At 41.8% G+C, this 19,221-nt stretch overlaps 1 protein-coding gene across 4 annotated transcripts in view; it reads left to right on the top strand.

Moving 5' to 3' along the window:
- pik3r1 (phosphoinositide-3-kinase, regulatory subunit 1 (alpha)) overlaps window positions 1–6,587 on the top strand; it is a 30,162-nt gene extending 23,575 nt beyond the window's left edge. For all 4 annotated transcript variants that reach the window (XM_048258430.1, XM_048258432.1, XM_048258433.1 and 1 more), the window contains 8 exons: window positions 738–840; window positions 1,036–1,134; window positions 1,257–1,437; window positions 1,569–1,694; window positions 1,797–2,116; window positions 2,317–2,391; window positions 2,529–2,699; window positions 2,854–6,587. In XM_048258430.1, coding sequence (XP_048114387.1) covers window positions 738–840; window positions 1,036–1,134; window positions 1,257–1,437; window positions 1,569–1,694; window positions 1,797–2,116; window positions 2,317–2,391; window positions 2,529–2,699; window positions 2,854–3,043 — 1,265 coding nt within the window. In that variant the 3' untranslated portion in view covers window positions 3,044–6,587. The remainder of the gene's footprint in view (window positions 1–737; window positions 841–1,035; window positions 1,135–1,256; window positions 1,438–1,568; window positions 1,695–1,796; window positions 2,117–2,316; window positions 2,392–2,528; window positions 2,700–2,853) is intronic.
- The last annotated feature ends 12,634 nt before the right edge of the window (window positions 6,588–19,221 follow it).

The raw sequence follows: 19,221 nt of genomic DNA on the forward strand, positions 1-19,221 counted from the left end.
TGGACCGTCCCCAGGAGATGGGAGCAAGATTGGCCACAAATATGTGTGCCGACAGGTTTCGTCCACGGCTGCCAGCTAGTGACTCTCCATCTGGTATGCAGTTAGTGACTAATTGCGGGGGCTCTTTGGGCTCTTCCTGTTGAACACCAGAGCTGCAGACGTGCAATTTTTTTTTTCCACTCCTGCATATGGTGCATCTAGATTCTAGGTTATCATGGCCTTATCTCAAACTGTATCTAACACATCTGTATCTAAATGCCTTCTCATAGTCTTGAGCAGCATAAGGAATGTTGAAAGAATGGCAAGAATGGCCCTAGTTCTTTTGTCGTCTTTTTTTTTGTTGAATAAATAAATGAATGAATGAACTGACGTTCTTCCTGACTCGGCAGTTGCCGTGCTGAGACACAGCTCTGTTCTTTCGGTTCGATTTAATCAAGTGGAAAGGGAGAACTGAGGAGGAAGGAGGGGGGGGGGGAGCAGGAGAAAAGAGAGAGAGATGTCGCCTGTTGCCGTAAATGGGTTGAAATGGCTTTCAAATTCGGGGGCAGGAAGCACTCTACTCGAGGATGTTTGAATGAAGCAATACTTGCGAGTGAATCAGACTGCGAATAGTGCTTGACACGGCCATGACAGCCTCATGTGTTTTCATATGTATTATCTTATATATGCTGTGAGATAATATAACTGAATACTGTTAATTGACCATTTTCTTTTTTTGTTTTGTCTTTGTTGTACAGCCCTACCTCCAAAACCACCCAAGCCCACCCCTGTGACTAACAACGGTATGAACAACAACATGGCGCTACAGGACGCCGAGTGGTACTGGGGAGACATCTCAAGGCAAGTCCTATCTCACATACCCCCACTACAATCCCCACCCCCAACCTCAACATCACAGTCTCACAGCCGCTTGGTCACAATGGTTCCAAAACAGGAAGTCATGCTTCTACAGCCACGGAACATTGAGATTTCAATCTTCGATCGTTGGGTCTAACTTCTCGTCTTTTTTTTTTCTCTCTCATTATTTATATCCAGGGAGGAGGTCAACGAGAAACTCAGAGACACTCCTGATGGTACGTTTCTTGTGAGAGATGCTTCAACCAAAATGCACGGAGACTACACACTCACGCTAAGGTACGTTTCTTCAGTCAGTGTGGCGTGTGCCATCATAAACTGTTTAAGCATCTTATTGTTCTGTCTCAAGCACACATGCAGAATTTGCGCTGAAAAGGCCTTTTCTCACCCCAAATCTACAGGAAGGGAGGCAACAACAAGCTGATCAAAATTTTCCATCGCGACGGGAAGTACGGCTTTTCGGACCCCTTGACTTTCAACTCTGTGGTTGAGCTTATCAACCACTACCGGCACGAATCCCTCGCCCAGTACAACCCCAAACTAGATGTGAAATTGCAGTATCCTGTGTCAAAGCACCAGCAGGTTAGCAAGCTTGTCCCCCTTTTTAATGTGCCACTGGCTCCACATTGTCAATCAAACAAAAATCTTTTAAAAGTGGTGCTAGTTTTAGTCATGTTCAGTACTGAATCGTGTCTCGAATCTGGTTTGTTCAGGATCAGGTGGTCAAGGAGGACAACATCGAAGCTGTGGGGAAGAAGCTGTTCGAGTACCACCAGCAGTACCAAGAAAAGAACCGAGAGTACGACAGACTCTACGAGGAATACACAAGAACATCGCAGGTTAGTACTTTACATTGATTTTGTCATTACTACTGTGTAGACAAATCTATCAATTGGAATCCGTAAGAGATCATGTATTGATACATCTGCCTTCTTTTACAGGAAATTCAAATGAAGAGGACTGCCATCGAAGCCTTTAACGAGACCATCAAGATCTTCGAAGAGCAGTGTCAGACTCAGGAGAGGTACAGCAAGGAGTATATCGAGAAGTTCCGGCGCGAGGGCAACGAGAAGGAGATCCAACGGATCATGGTGAACTACGAGAAGCTCAAGTCGCGCATCAGCGAGATCGTGGACAGCAAGCGGCGCCTGGAGGAGGACCTCAAGAAACAGGCAGCTGACTACCGCGAGATCGACAAGCGCATGAACAGCATCAAGCCCGACCTCATCCAGCTACGCAAAACCAGGGATCACTACCTTACGTAAGCTGCCCTCCCTCCCTCCCGCTCTCATCACTCTCATTCTGCACGAGTCGTTACATCAGTTCTCCCGATGTGCGATTACAGCTAGCCTAGCAGCTGTGCTAATCAGGCCGCAAATTGCCGGATGGTAATATCGGGAATCTGTAGTTTTGCAGACGTGTTAATCCAATCTGTTCTCTCTCTCTCTCTCTTCCTCCTAGGTGGCTCACACAGAAGGGTGTCCGGCAAAAGAAGCTCAACGAATGGCTGGGCATCAACAACGAAAACAATGAAGAGTAAGTACCTCGCACACCAACATCCTAGCTCATTATTTCAACTATAGATCACTGCTAAAGTCTAGGTGGTCGTCGTGGATGGTTTTAGCCAAAGCAACCAAATGTAACCACCCTCTTCGCCCTTTTCCTCCCCACAGTCAGTACTCGATGGTGGACGACGATGAGGACTTGCCGCACCACGACGAGCGCTCATGGAAGCTCGGCAACATCATCCGCACACAGGCCGAGGCCCTTCTGCGGGGCAAGAGAGACGGAACATTCCTGGTACGGGAGAGCAGCAAGCCCGGCTGCTATGCCTGCAGCGTGGTGTAAGTGCCCTATTCACCTCTCCGTTTTCGCATTTAGCATAGCTACAGTGTTTAACATAGACTTACTCTTAACCAAATCTATGTTTAGCAGTTGAGTATGCTGCATTATTCATAACACTCTTGTCTGTTTCTCTCTCTCTTTGTATGCCTGCAGTGTGGACGGTGAGGTCAAGCACTGCGTCATCAACAAGACGCCCTCGGGCTACGGTTTCGCAGAGCCCTACAACCTGTACAGCTCGCTGAAAGAACTGGTCTTGCACTACCAGCATACGTCTCTCGTCCAGCACAATGACTCTTTGAATGTCACGTTAGCGTACCCTGTTTACGCGCAGCAGAGACGATGAAGACTTCCTTCAACGGGATAAACAAAAAACTTGTCTCCTGCTCCTTCTCCTCCCCCCCCCTCACTCGACTGCAGGACTTTGGGAAGTGTGCAGGCATTCTGACAAGGACGGAGAGGAGCTTGGTTTGGAACGCTGTGGGAGATGGAGAGATGCCTTTTGTCAGGGTGGCTGGTGGACAGATGGGTGAGGAAGATGAAAGGGGCTGTGTTTGCCTTTTTCTTTCCACCCTCCTCCCCTTTTCAGACTTTAACTGGGAAGATGAACGAGGGAATGTGTGTGAGAGAGAGAGAGAGAGAGAAATGGAATGGAACCCAAATACACACACAAATATATAAATATCTATATATTACTATATCTAAAGAGAAAAATAAACATTTCAGCCTCTGAGACGTTTGAACTGGTGCCGGGCCTGAATGTAGTTCCCTCCCTCATGCGCTCCTTTTTTTTGCCAGAGTGCAGTACCAAGAGGAAACTGTGGAACTCCTCTCCCTCCTCCTCCTCTCCTCATCCCGTTCTCTCCTCTCTCACCTCTCATCACTCTCTCTCCAACCTAAAATGGAGGACGTCGGAGGCCTTTTCCAAATGGTGCTTGTTCATGCTCTATCTGATGGAATTTCGTTACGCAGTTCAACCACCACCGCTATCCTCCCATCACCTGATCCCACACTGGCACCACCTGCCTAATAGTGGGCTTTATGTTTCTAACGTTTCCTCCACCTCCTCTTCCCTTGTCCCTTGAGCCCCCACCTCCACCTGCCCCCCTTCCCCACCCCCCACTCTATTCAGGTCTCTGTGTGTGTGTGTGTGTGTGTGTGTGAGCGTGCCTGTGTATGTGTGTGTGTGTGAGTGAAAGTGGTGTGTACATTAGTGTCGATGTGACCAAAACTCACAGTATCTGAAAGCTAAGATCATCGTCGGGGTGCTTAACATTTGTGATGTTTAAAGAAACGAAAACAAACAAAAAGACTCTAAAACAGAAATGGACAGACCATGAAACAGCTGATATATGTAGCAAGATGGCACTTTTTTCTCTTTTCTTTGTCCTTTTTTTTTGTTGGAAAATTTAAAAAAGCATATATACTCAACCTGTTTCTCAGAGACTCCTTTGAGACGTCTGGTCTCGCTGGGAGTGAGTTTGAGCATGAGGCAGTGGGCTCAGCCTGTGGCATTTCTCCTGTGATAACCCCCACACCCCCCATAGGACAGACGCTGGGCTCTTGGCTCACGAACGGACTGGTAGAAACAGTGTGACAGCAGCCTGCAATGGAAAAGACAAAAATCTTTCATTATGATGTACATACAGTGAAACCTGTGATGACGATGACTTAACCGTATTGTACCAAAAAAAAGATCAGTTCCTATTTTTTGTTTCTCAGTTTATTCTAATCTGCTATGCAATTCTGTATCTCCCTCCTCTCAGCAAGATCAGTTTTTATTTTACATGTTGCTACCCATAATATAAGCATGTTTTATTTGCTTGGAAAAGTCTCTGTATTTTTGCCCATGACAAATATCTAAGAGGATATATTAAGTGTCAAAATGCCAAGAAAGTAGTCTCAGTTTTCAAACCCTAAAGAAAAGAGAAACAGATTTACTTTTATTACAGATGTCTTTATGAGAATGCAGGTGTATAGATGGAGAGAAGAAAGATGAGCAATTTTATTAGTTTTTTTACTTTGAACTACTGTCCTCCTGGGTAGAGCCAATGGGGGGGCCAATCTTAGTCCTTCTTCAGCTATAACGAAAACTGTCAAGAAGCCAAATCAACTCAGTTTGGTTTTTTTACATTTTTTTTCCCTAAGCAAAGCAGTATACAGTGAAGACATGCATAGCAAACACACGATTAGTATATTCCCACGTTGCTCTAACATGATTTTTTTTTTTTCCTTCCGAGAGTTTTATTTTGTGAAAGTTTTAATTTTACACTTGTGAGGGAAGGAGAGATAAAAAGAGTTAGTTTTGTGGAATGGCAGAAATAATCGCATGCTCAGTTTGGAGACGGGGAAGAAAAAAGGTTTCCTTCTCATTCCTTGGTCCATACAGTATTTTTTCTGTATCAGAAAATTCTTAATGAGTGTTTACATGGGTGTGAACGGGCTCATTTCGACTAGTGGCTGAATGCTTGTGACCATGCATTGTTTTCTTGACCTATGTTTTTGCCACCGAAAAAAAAAGTTTAAAGAATTTTTGTTTTTAATAAATGTACCAAATTAGACACATCTTTCTTTTCTACATTTTTTTTCTCTCATCTATAACAGTATTTGAAGCTTGACTGATGTTCAAGTCTGTATTACATATGGTTTGCCTTCAGTGCAAATCCTGAGTACACAAATTATATGCAGCACTTAACCTGCAGTATAAAAAAAAGGCTTACGTTGTACTTCGCATCAGTGAGTATCAGTATAAAACATGCATTCTTCTGATTCGTTAATAGTGTTCTGGTTTGTTCCACCTTGTTCTTTAGATCATTTATTCTCATTTTTGAACAATCATCACCTTTTTTTCTTTTGTTCTGGTTTAATCATTGATCAACACGTTATACTCTAATATTACACCACTTTAGTTCCTACTGGGCCTGATTGCCTTAAAACATATTAAGATGACTATTTTTTACAAGGGTCAGTCCTTGTTGGCACCTGTTGCAAATTCCCTACATGCGTGTTTATCCCTACTAGAAACAATTCTTCAAAGATGTGTAAGTGGAGAATGATTTGTGAACATGTTTTATTTTTGTTTCTCTTCATTATCAGTCTAATTCTGCCCTTTTGCTTTCTAAAAAATACTTTAGGTGGATATAGCAAATGTCTTTTTTTTCTTTATTAATTTTACAAATAGAAGTTGTGAAATTCAGGTAATCGTCACACCTGTCTTAACTGGCAGAGACTTGAGTCATTGGTTGCCAATGCCAAAAGGACTGCCTAAGTAGCAGGTGTGAAGTTAACCATGCCATCCTAACTAATATCCCACCATAAGCAGTGTGACCATTGGGCTTTTGTTAGCGTGGACTTTTACTCACTGCACTCACGTTAGAGAGTTGAAATCCAGGAGAGCCGAAACTTGAGGACGAGTAGGCTTTTAACAGTCCTGCCCCAGTTTATTCAGTTAATTAAAATGATCAACTTGAGATTCACAGACAGCATTCAAAGAAAACTAAGCACTGTTTTTAAATAAGTCTACTTGTCCTATTTACAGCAAATATTTTTTGTTCTCTCCCTTTAACATTTGTTATATCATTGTAGTTTTTTCCAAAGGTTTCTGAGGCCTTTGAGTTATTTGTTCACATAGTTGAAAGTGTTGTTAGTTGTTTGGCCATTGTTTCTGAGAAAATGCGGCACCATTTTTTTTAAAACAACATTTCCTCCCCTACTTTTTTTTTTTTTCTTTCTGTTTTCATTTCAGGCTTGGTTTACGGTAAACATGAGATGATTGTGTCAGAAATATTGAGATTAAAATTTACCAGTGTGTCCCGGTTTTAAAACTGCTTAAAAACCTGTATGGGCTTTGTGAAAAATGAATAAAACAAATGTTTTTAAGAAAAAAGAAAGCCTCCTGTTTTCATGACATTCATTATTACATTCAGTTAAAGACATTTTTGCAACCCTAAACTCTGGTGTATGGAGCTCAACCCTGGCAGTTTCTACTGTGTGCTTTTGGGTGGTTTTTGTACTTTGTGTACCGTCCCAGAGAGAGAGATTTGAGGTTATGCAAATTTCCCCCATGTGGCATGGTGGCACGCCATTGATGTCACTGCAGCTCAAAAGGACACAAGGTGACAGAACTTTATGTTCTTGCACACTGCTATTTTAATGCAAGGGTGTATGCCTACACAGTATCGACCAATACTCGTTACAGCTCTTTATTAGCTGACCCCTCACCTGTTTTTTTTTTTGCAGGAGAAAGCTACAGACCAAAGACGTCAAAGAGTAACTGCAGAGATGCTGGGCTCGCCTGCAGCTGTTGCTCTAGATACGATCAACGTCTTTAGCTCAAGACAAGAGGAAGTGAAGTTTTAGCGCTTTACTCAAGCATTCTTAACACTTTTCAGCACGAAATTAAAAAAAGACAGCAAAACTAGCCACCCGGCTCACACATAACCTTATCACCTGTCACCAGAGAGGAGAAAAGGAGGCATGCGCACACGCGCTAGGCACATATGTAACTTGAAAAACGAGTCCTATGCTCGGGGTTTTATAACAGCCAGCGCCGTGCAGAGGGCACAGCTAGCCGCCCCAGAAGCGCCTTTCTCTTGCTCTACCACCGCCACAGAGAACTTGACTGATGGGCCTTGTTGAGCGACTGGCCATCCCAGCAATGTGCAGCAGGATAATTATAATCCGCATTCCTCTTCATGGCGAGTGCAACAATAGAAGCCTCTTGCGGGGGGAGGTTTAAGTATAAGTATATATACTTTTTTGATCCCGTGAGGGAAATTTGGTCTCTGCATTTAACCCAATCGGTGAATTAGTGAAACATAAACAGCACACAGTGAGGTGAAGCACACACTAATCCCGGCGCAGTGAGCTGCCGGCTTGCTCAAGGGCACTTCAGTCGCGGCCCACTGGTCGGGGCTCGAACCGGCAACCCTCCGGTTACAAGTCCAGAGTGCTAACCAGTGGGCCACGGCTGCCCTTGTGCCCTTGTCAACACTTTCCAAATGTGAAGTATGGCACCAGGAGAAGCAACTCCCTACCCCCTCTCCATCAAGAAAGTTAACTGTAAAGGCTGCAACTGCAACTTTTACTTACAAGCACTGCTCATGGTGTCAGATATAGATATATCAACCAAAGACACATCACACACACACAAAAGACACATTAATTTATTTACATAAATTGCTATATATATATACACACACAAACACACATGTAAGTAAATATAAGCACAGTGGAACAAAGTGAGTGTTGGAACATTTGAAGGTTTGGCTGTGTTTGGTGTTGCACGTAGCAAAACGGAAATTCAAGGTAAACCACAGCCTTTGTGCGTCCACAAATGTGCTGAGCAGCCCTAGCAGGCCTCACCAATCTTGTCGTTTGTCTCTTACACATCACAGTGCTCACAAATAGAGCCACCACACGCTCTTCTTAACTGCGTCTCATTATGTATGAATGGGGTCTCTTGTACAAATATAAAATGCAGACTATGCGTATTGAGAGATATGGCTTACAAACCCGGTGATGGAAGGAGAAAGTGAGAAGCATCAGGTATAGTGCAGAATGGTAAGGCAGCCTACCTTTGTTATCATCAGTCACAGAGATAATAACATATCTCTGCCTCACACCTGCACAGGTCTTTACTGTCAGTACAAACCCATGATGCCTCATTTTTATTGCATTCCATTTGTTGATCTACAGGAATTGGCTCCGTTGTGTCTGCAATCCTTCTGGACAACTGAGAACATTAGAACTACTGTACTGCCACAACAGCTGATGGCTTGTGAATGCTGCAACACCAAAGCCACCAGCCATCATAACCTTTCCAAAATGGCCAACAGCAAAAACAGCACAAATACACTTTACTTGTAGTGAAACATTTACAGTGTATCATGACCCCAGAAAAATAAACAATGTATAACTCCCTGCCAAAATATCTGACTTTAGTGGCAGGAATAATACAGACAGAAAAATTAACAAAATGCAATTTCCAGCGTAGGTAATCATACTGTTCACAGAAAGTGTGAGCTTATGTTGGTGTTAGTAAGACGTAGACCACGTGTCTACACCACAGCTAAAGGTGCTGGGGTGCCTTGCAGGTGTAATGACTTACATGCAAACCTGTGTATTCACTCCCAGCTCACTGTATGGGTATGACCAAGCTGCAAGAACTCCTCCAGTCACAAAACAAGGACTATATACTTAAATATACCTATACTATACTATACTATACTATACTATACTATACTATACTATACTTAATTGTTAAAAAAGGTCTTAAAACACTAGGGAATACAATGAATTATTGCTATTTAATCTGCTAGAAACAAACAAAGTACACTGTGTTTTAATGTAATGACAATAAGAACTTAGGTAGCCTACTCAAATCAGACATATGTAAAGAGTAAAGTTCAGTTGAATTTTAGTGCTGTTCTTTACATCATTCTGCACCAGCTTTTGACAAAAGTTATAGTTGATTCTAGAATAAGCATTCAGAGTTTTCAAAACCAGAAAGGCTGGTAGTTGAACTTGAGTTCATGGGAGCATGGATTCTCATACGACTGGATTATACCCTTCGTTAGATCACAGAGGATGGCATTAATGGTTCATTGGAGCCCCACATAGCTGATTAATGGTTGTAATCTTCGCAGACTATTTTAGGACACAGATTTATTTCCCCCGTTAAGCCTATAAATGGGGATGGGGCCCAGCCGCATCTGATGATTTGCATTATGATGCAACCAGCAGAAGATGGGCATGCAGTGCAAAATCTTTTAATATACTTAACCCATATGAGTGGAGCGAGGCTCAGCCCTTCCCATAAGGCAGGATGCCACGGCCTAGTTTAACATCATTTCTGGTTTATACAGCTCACTCACACAGTGAAAATCGTGTCTTTCAGAGGATATGCTGAATTAGTGGTAACTGGCAGAGCATTTTAGCACAAAACCTCATGCATCAAAAGATGCGTCAGAAAGTAATTTGGGTCATTCAGACATGTGACTTGTATAAAGACCCAACCAGAGCGCTTACTATTATGCCAGGTGTGTTTGAGATTATGAAGCAATATTAAATATATCTAGCTGTTTTTAAGAAACCCAAGTGAAGTGGTACCATGATGTAGAGTGATGTAGAGAGGTACAGATGAGTCATTATTACCCTTGCCTCCGATAGGAGGCTTGAAGGTATTGTAATTGGCTTCGTCTGTCTGTACGCCTGTGTGTGTGTGTGTGTGTGTGGATTCCGTTGTTGACATTTTCTTCCACTTTCTTCAACATTGAGAGATATGAATGAGGGTGTGCAGTCTCCTGGTTTCTCTTCTTGTTAAAGATCAAAAAGTTTGTGCCTTTTGATTGACCGAAATATCGAATCTGATCTTTGCAGTATTTGTTCCAGCACGAGCTAAGGATATGTATTGGTTGTTACTCATTTACTACTTTTTATTTTTTTTAATTTTATTTAAGCATAAAATGCCATGTCTGTGGATCCATCTACATACAATGTAAATACCGCTTCACTTGCCCACATCACATGCTTGATTTACTAGATATGAATCCCTTCACATATAGCTTGACATGAGCAATTTTACATGTCAATCTTTTCAATGGCTAAGAAGACAATCACATAATTTCCCATGAAAATTGAATATAGATTTATTTTATATTTAAGCAATACTTAGAGCACTTGAGCAAGCAAGTCAGATTGGACAAAAGCACAAGGGACTGATTGGATTTAAACGGGTTTCAGAGTCGCCAGATAGAGGCCATTTAGGAATTTAATTCAGGTCAAATATTTTTGGCCCTGGTGGGAAGCGAAAAAAAATGCAAGCTGTAATCTTTTTATAATCCCTGTGCTCCTATACAGGGAACTTTAGTTCTTATAACCTCGTTTCTGACAGAAGCACCATTACTCTGAAATACCCTGACATAAGACTTATTTCTTATTTCTTTTGTACAGTATAATCTTCATAGAGGGATCAGCGATTGTGAAAAGCCACACATATAGCACACACTCAGGACATTAGACAGTACAAAACTCCCATTGGATTCCCATGGCTGGAAGGTAATTACATGAAGCGATAGAGAGAAAGGTCTTGGAGATAAAAAGGGCTCAAAGTACATCTCTGCCTGCGGCCGCAGATGTCCAGTTTGCCTTTACACAATTGGCCGTTAATGTTTCACCAGACAAATCCATGAGCACTGCAACACACACCTCACAATATGTCTGCAACGATGCTATTAGGGGTAAAGTCCCTTCCCAGTATGGCCTAGAAAGCAAATAAGTGTGACACTCATGCTAGGTGACACAGATTTGCCCGCGTCTTAGTCAGAAATAGGTGTTAGGCTAATGAGAGGAGGACTCCAGATTGTCACCAGATTTTATCAATGATCATCAATTTTAATTTCAAAATTCATATGAACCACCATATCTTGCTCCAGTTTGATCATTAATACCCTTAAACATGTCCTGTGTGAGTTGTTAAATAACCTTTTTGAAGTGATAATTATATCTCAGCCACAAAGGCTGCGTAGGCATTAACCTTAAACAACTCAGACTTCCTAGAAAACGACTTGGCTTTGTTTACCCAAAGAGGAAGTTCCTAATCTGACCATTATCCCATGGGGTTAGTCTACTTTGACAACAGGACTGATGCACACACACACACACACACCACACACACACACACACACACACACACACACACACACACACACACACACACACACACACACACACACACACACACACACACACATACACAGAGGTATGTCATCATCCAGAAGGGTTACCTCTGTTGAAAAAGCACCCAGGATACATCCAAATGCTTCAGGAATACTTGCTTTCTACACAAATGTCACTGTTGTGGTGGTATCTGTTTATCAAAGCTGAACATCTGATGAACTTGTAATGTCTACACTGTGTCAAAAGCCAATAATCAGTAATAAACCCTTGGTGTGAATCTTTAAATGACCGTGTGGTTAATAATTTGCATTTAACAGTGCGGCGTAGCATTTGACTGATAACATATGCCACAACAGGCCCTACTGTAGAAAAGGCATTGTGTTTGAAATTTAACTTTCTCTTTCATTTGGTTTTAGTTATGGTGCTAATTTCCATTTTAGTTGTCTCAAACAGATATCTTAACAGAAGTTATTTGCAGAATACATCTATTTTCTTTCAATTAAACTTTGAGTATTAGGTTTCACTGAAAGCGGAAGTTATAGCATTATCCTCCACTGTAGATAGCCTAATGAAGATGATACAATACGTACTATGCCAAGCATGACATTAACATGAAGTAGTATTTAAAGTCCAGGGCAGCACCACAAAGAGATGAATGGCACATAAATCAAAAAGGTGAGACAAGGTTTCATTGCAGCACTTTTTTAATTAGTGACCAATCTGTGGCTATTACACGAGTGAACATGCTTTTCCAAGAATCAAAAATGTAAATCCAGTCCAAAGCTCTCCAGAGATTAAGAGATTAATAATCCAGGAGATGAGATTTTTAGTGTTCTTAATTCACTTAAACTGAGGTATGACTCTCCATGCGGTGTGGTGCGGTGTGGGGCCGGGTTCTGAATGCATAATTGCTGGTGATCTCTCTGGTGATGTCAGAGCGAACAGAGGGAGTAATTAGACAGATGCGAGCGAGGCAACGCTGATGGCATCAACACTGATTTAGGAGAGGGGCACTTTCACAGTGAAAGCAGCCCAAAGATAAATAAAATCTTAATGCTCCTCCCCACCACCCCTCCACCCTCCAATCTAGTTCACCCCCTCCAACGGTATTGTTTTCCAAGCACATCTGAAGGAGAATGAGAGAGAGAGAGAGAGAGAGAGAACATATTTTCCCCTTTTAATGAGTCCTATCTCGCTCTCGCCTGATAAATCAGACATTAAAATGGCCTCAGGGGATGGGGTTTGGACAGCTCAATGACAGCCCATGACTTCCTGATCCACGTTAGAAGATGATCATGAGAAACCGTTTAGATGCTGCCACAAAATCCTAACTTTAGCAAACAGCTGTATAAAAAGCTATAGATAATATAGATAATTGTTCGGGATTGTTACTGGTAAATCACAGTTGTTATCATGGACCTGGCAGCAGTGTGTCCCAAACCCTACATCTGGAGTCCACTACTGTCAAGGTCGGGCCTGCCTTAGGGATTTATCTGCCAAAGTAAATTAGTTGTGACTTAAATATTATATTAAGAAGCAAAGATCTACTTTGTCAGGAGATGGTTGAGTATTTAATCACATCACAACAACTCAGATGAACAACAACTGAACTTCTGAAAAACAAATAAACATTTATAGCAATAATTTAAAAGATTGCCAAAATGATCAAGATTATTGGTTACAGGTGAGAAGATAAGGAGTGATTACATGCAATCTTGCCTCCTATGGCCAACCCCTGAAACGATATTGTATCTTTAGTGGCAACACTAAAAATAAAGAAATAAAGCTATAAACAATAAAAGAAATACAGCTTTTTGTTTATGACTTTGATTAACAAGTGAACTATTAATACTGTTTGACTGACCACATTACAGTAATCTCTGCTTACCTTGGCAGCAGCCTACCTCTATGAAAACTGGCATTGCTATTAAATGGTTTGTAATTTTTAATAGCAAGTGCAGTCATTAGTAATGAAGAACAACAGAGGCCTTTATGAATGGAGGCGTCACAGAAAAGCTCTTAACCACTATTAAGATTTTTACGAGTCACTGAGGACGGGGGGAGGAAGAAGTAGGGTGATGTAGGTCATCAGTAGTTGAAGTCCTCCCCCACCCAGCCTAGCCAAATAGTCACTGATGCCACAATGACGACAGCAACACTTGAACTTTTGCTAACGCAATCTGAGCTGTTGGTGGGTTTGCAGTTGGTGGGTTTGAATGTGCTTGCCTTTTCAGGATAAAGAAGAGGTTCAGTAGAAGGAGGAAGGGGTTACTAAGATAACACTTCTAGACCTTTATAAGTGCTCTGAGCTCATCTGGTTTCATCACCCAGCTGAGGTTGGTTTCACTTTGCAAAAACCTGCAAGTTGAGGCTAATGGTAGAGATGAGTAGACTCACGATTTGACATGAAGAATGTTACAGATGCATTACTCCTGCAGATCCACAGGAGAGCTCTAAGAAATGTGAAAACAGACGACCTTTTACTGCCTGTGCACCGTCGGGGGAAAGACTATTTGTCTTGTCTTTTTATTGCTTTTAAATCTAACTCTGTATTTTTTTTGCTTTCGAGACCTTGTGGATTCATACACTAATGGCAGCTACCTTTCAGCTTTGCAAAATGCATCAGCCACTCAAAATATTGTCAGAAATTCACAGAAACTTTTCAATCAAAATTTAATGGCGCTGCTGTGTCTGAAGAAGCCTTTTTCATACTCCCATCAGGCAGGTTTTTCTGAGAAAAAGAAGAGTGGGATGGAGAGAGGCATGAGGGGAAGGGAGAGAGAGAGAGAGAGAGAGAGGAGGCCAAGTGAAAGCAAGAGAGAGGAAGCGATATGAACAGTGGGAGTTGGACACAGAGAGAGAGAGAGAGAGAGAGCTGATGAGTGAAATGACTCTACTGACAGTCCATGTGGACTAAGTTTAGCCGCCGTGGCACAGATGGAGATGGTGAAAATGTGAATTGAAACAGCCGAGGGGGGGGGGGTTGCCGGGAGGAGCCAACCTCGGCCAGCGTGGAGGGATTCATTGTGCCGTTAATCCCCTTTTATCCCACAGGACCCCAAAATAAACTCCTGGGCTCTGGGCTCCGGGCTCGGAGTGAGTGGGCAAGCTAGCGCGCTAATCCTTCCCGTCCCACAGGCCCTGGGACCAGCACTGGCTCTCAGGACGCTGTTATGTCATCGCCACTAAAGCCGGCCGGCCGGCAGGACGCAGCATGGCAAAGTGACACAAATGGCTCTCGTCGTTGCCACTCCACATCAGCAATTTCGCGCATGGCTCAAGGCCCACTTTTTTTTCACAGGGAGGTCCCAGAAAGCCATTCATCCATTCTTTCTTTTCTTTCTTTCTTTTTCTAAATGCAGTTGTGAATGCAGTTATTTGTTGTTGGAAATTGTTGTTGCGCTGCTTTGAGTACAACACGCATGATATTTAAATAATGCCCCTGTGCAAAATTAGCCATGGGAACCATTCTGCCATCATAATGCATAAGTACTGCATTAGGTGAAGGCTGGAGAAGTGTCTAGTACAAGCCGGGCTTGTAATTGTAATGCTTCTTAGCTCTTAGTAATACTGCAAAGTATTCTAGCATGAGGTCCTTGCAATGTGATCCTTTGAGTGTTGGGTATGGGAATTAATTAGGCATATTGTGATCCAAATCACTTGCTGTAGGCTAGTGATCTGGGACGCATTTGACCTCATATCTTTTGTGGTGTAAATGTTAATGCATTCTCAAAATGACTTAGGCAGTAATTTAAACACACAAGAGGTCAGCTGGACACCTTGGAAAAACTTGATAAATGAGTCTCAACCGTCACATTGTGATCCAGTCCCACACAGCACATTTTAAAAGAGCTATGAATAGTGTCTGAGTTGTGTCTTGAACACAATAGCATTCATGCATTGACTTTTGATACAACGCCTTGTGAGCTACAAAGTGTAAGAGAGTATACGGTCCAAGGCTGGTTAGCATGCCAACCTTAGTAGATCTGGACAATACTTTCTTTCTTTTTTGATTCATTTCTTCACATTCTTTTACTATTTCCAGTTCACCTTTGAGTGTTTTAAACTGAAATTCCTACACATGGCCCCTTTAACCCTTAAAGGAGTACCGTCTGGTGTGACGGGATTGTTGAGAAATGAACGTTCTAAAGAATATCTGGGTTCATTGAATTCAACATAGAATTTTAGAACCTTCAATTGTTGCGGAACTTAGAACGTTCAAAAACCTACACCTTTAAGGGTTAAAACTAAGTCTTTGGCCATAGTCTTGGCCATAGTTTAGTTTCTGTAGAACAAAGGAAGTGGCCTTTCAGACCACAGAGCATCCTTCTCCTTCAGCCTTAGCTGCCGCCTCATTTACACTGATGTTGTGTCAGAGCAAACCTAATTAACATGAAAACAAAAAAAGGCTGAAGCCTTTATTGGCAACCATGTTTTATGTGAACAACCTCAGCATGAGTTAATAATGTCACCAAGTTATTTACACAGTCTTTTAAAGCACCACCACCCCCAACATCGCCTGCCCTCCACTACCTTCCGGCATGCCCTTTAATCAAATTTCATCATCTGCTCGGCTGTAACCACACTTAATGCACTCGCTTCTATGTGAGAAACAATAGCAATGAAATCCATAAATTTAACCAAACCTCGAGCAATTAACTAAATGAGCAGCGCAATAATTCTTTGATGACATGGTGAAAGCCATTTAAGACGAGAATAATTCAAACTGCCTTCGGGGTAATGACTCCATTGCATGGTGGATGCACACAATGTGCACACAAGTACATTATCTCCGGTGATGTGAGGCGACCTCACATATTTTATCTGCAATTAGTGGTCCTTTGTTCAGGAATGGCATTGTGTCGATGCAGTGTATGGCACAATGAGAAGGTCAAAAGCAATGCTTTCAAATATGAAAGGAATGGTCACTCTTTGTTTTCATTATTCTCCTTAGTACTCACATCAGTGCAAACGTAGCCAAGTGTGAGAAATACTTGTGACATTGTGGTGGTAAAAATGCACAATATTGGGATCAGAAATCCAATTACCTAATGCGATTGCAGACGCGGCCATTAGATATGGTGTGTCCTCCATAGAATTATCGTACCACTCAGCATGCAACAACCCCAATCAGATAGAGAGCGCCCATGATGTCATCCCATGGCTCCCCATTAGAGCAATTTGGAGCCGTTTTTATCTCCCCCCCCCCTCGTAGGCCTACACTCATCCCCGAGATCAGAGTGGGGATTAAGAGGAGACTAATCAGACTCCCATCGGTTGGGCCCTAAGACTGCATAACATACTTCACAAAGTGTGCTCTATTGGGTGATTCAGAGTTAAATAGGGGTCCAGGGCCCAGTCTCTCTCTGACCGCTGTTTTCAGAAGCACTTAAGAGCGAAGGATGGTGTGGTGATAAAGGGGAAGAACGCTAACAGAAACTTAAATAGACACAAAGTGAGTCAAAGTGAAACTGAAGTGTGTCTGTCTCGTTTGATTGATTGCTGTCTTGAGATGGAAAACGAATCTAAAGACGGAGTCCTCGAAAAGGTCAAGAGAAATCCTGGGGGTTTTGAGGGGGAGAGAAAGACAGTATGATGTCTTTACGTATGATGTTCAAGATGTCATTCAGACTTCATATGACAATACTCAGTGTGGATGGTAGATTCACCAATAAATATTATTTCTATTTTTAATTTCTTTTTTAACTCTGTAATTGCAGAAATCCTAGTGAGTTAATTGTACCAAGGCCACTCAGGTGACACAGGTTTCTGCTTGCTCTGGCTGCTATTCTGACTTCCTGTAAGAAGCAGAAAAAAGAAACAGCTTGTCTGGTTCAAAAGACACCTACTCATCACACCACTGCCCATCGAGACGGTTGATCACACCAACTTTATTTATAACTTACACTTATATCCTGTTGATCTTTTGTAATGGTGCGTATATTTACATCTTGAAAGGGCAGGACATTCTGTTCCATTCTCTCAATGGGTTTTTGTGCTTATGAAACATGTCGGCTATGTTCCTATTTGCTGGCTATCAAGGCTATCGATATCACTGGCTATAAAATTCTATTTAAATAGAATTGCATGATTTTTTGAAGACCCTGAACCTAGAAAGAGAAGCCAATTCAAACATCAGACTCATACTCATGTGATGAGCTATGTTGTTATCTTTCCTGAAAATCTTTGATTTGTGTCAGTGACAGAGTTATGTTCCCAGGGCAAGTTCCCCCCTGGGTCCAAACCATCCGGCAACCTTTGCACAAGTGTCCTGATCAGTGGTGAAATAGTTTGTTTGACTGAAATGTGGCAACAGACGCACTAGATGACCCCAGATGTTGTGTACAGATGACTCCTCTCAGGATATTATACTGTTTCATTTTTGTTCATTTTGTAATATCAAATACAACTATTGTGGAAAGTTCTGATACCACTCGTCTTAAAGGTCCGGTCTACGATTCAAATTCAATACACTCTTTGTTTGAGTCGTGTTTTATTTAAATTAATACACCTGGCTGTGTAAATGGGAAACAAACGCCTTCCACCAAAATCACAGACTGTACCTTCAGTATCAACACACTCATTTTTATGTCATCTATTCAGAAATGAGACCGAGGCCTCTGGCAAAGGCTCTTGATCCACTGAGAAAACAGCCAATATACTTCATCTGGGGGACACGTTGTGAAATGCTTGGACTCGAACAATTGTTTGAGCAAATAATGACATAACACTGGGCAAACTCACACTCTCACACACACACACCTAAAACACACACACTCCCTCTTGAACACATTCACACACCGCACAGGTTGGCTTCCTATGTAAAATTTGTCTTTTTACTCTATTTTTGTTTGTCCCCATGTTACAGTACCATTACTGTAAATCAAACATTCGCCTCACATTACAAACACTTTTGTCATACATAATATGACATTTTAGATACATCATGTACACACTGTTGCTCAAAAACTAACGCTCTTTCGTTTTTCATAGACTTTTTTATGTATTTCCATACAAGAGTGAAAGTTACTGTATCTACAGAGAGAAGTTGAAATACACAGTAAAAATGCAAGCAATATTGAAACCAAAAAATAGTGTTTTTTCCCAAATAATTTGCTGTTGCGAATACAGTATTTTACAGCCAACAAGAACAAAGCAAAGCAAAAGACAATGACCACCAGATGTACATGGAGTTCTGAAAAAACTGATTGATTTTGCCTAAGATGGAAATGACTGACTACTATCAAATTACTTTGCTTTTTCTAAAGAAAAGTGTGTGTGTGTGTGTGTGTGTGTGCGTGTGTTGATGTGTGTGTGTGTGTCTGTATGTGTGTGTGGTTATGTATGTATTCAACAGTACACACTGTTGCTCAAACAATTGTAAAAAACTGTAACACAACCGCCTGGCAGGCTGCTGGCCCTCCATAGGGTCTCTCTGGCTCTCTGGACTTACTCAGTCTGACACACATGCCCTTGAGGAACTTGACTGACTAAAGCTGATATTAGCAAAACTCTGGAGACACTCAACACCAACCAACTCTTTCGATATCCAAGGCTGTGAGGGTTACACACAATTTTATCTTGTTTGCTACAGTTTAATACAGTTTTTTACAATTGTTTACACACGTTTTCAAAACTCTGTGTCTATTTTTCAAAACTCCACACACAAAACCCACAATTGCTCACACAAAATGCAAAATGCCTCAAATCTCCAGCAAAATGACACACAGCATTCAAAATGTCAAAACACATCTTTAAAAGCAAACATTAGCCTCACATTACAAACACTTTTGTCATAATATGACATTTTGGATACATCATGTACACACTGTTGTTAAAAACCTA

Source organism: Alosa alosa, chromosome 12 (assembly GCF_017589495.1).
Source record: "Alosa alosa isolate M-15738 ecotype Scorff River chromosome 12, AALO_Geno_1.1, whole genome shotgun sequence".
Taxonomy (NCBI): domain Eukaryota; kingdom Metazoa; phylum Chordata; class Actinopteri; order Clupeiformes; family Clupeidae; genus Alosa; species Alosa alosa.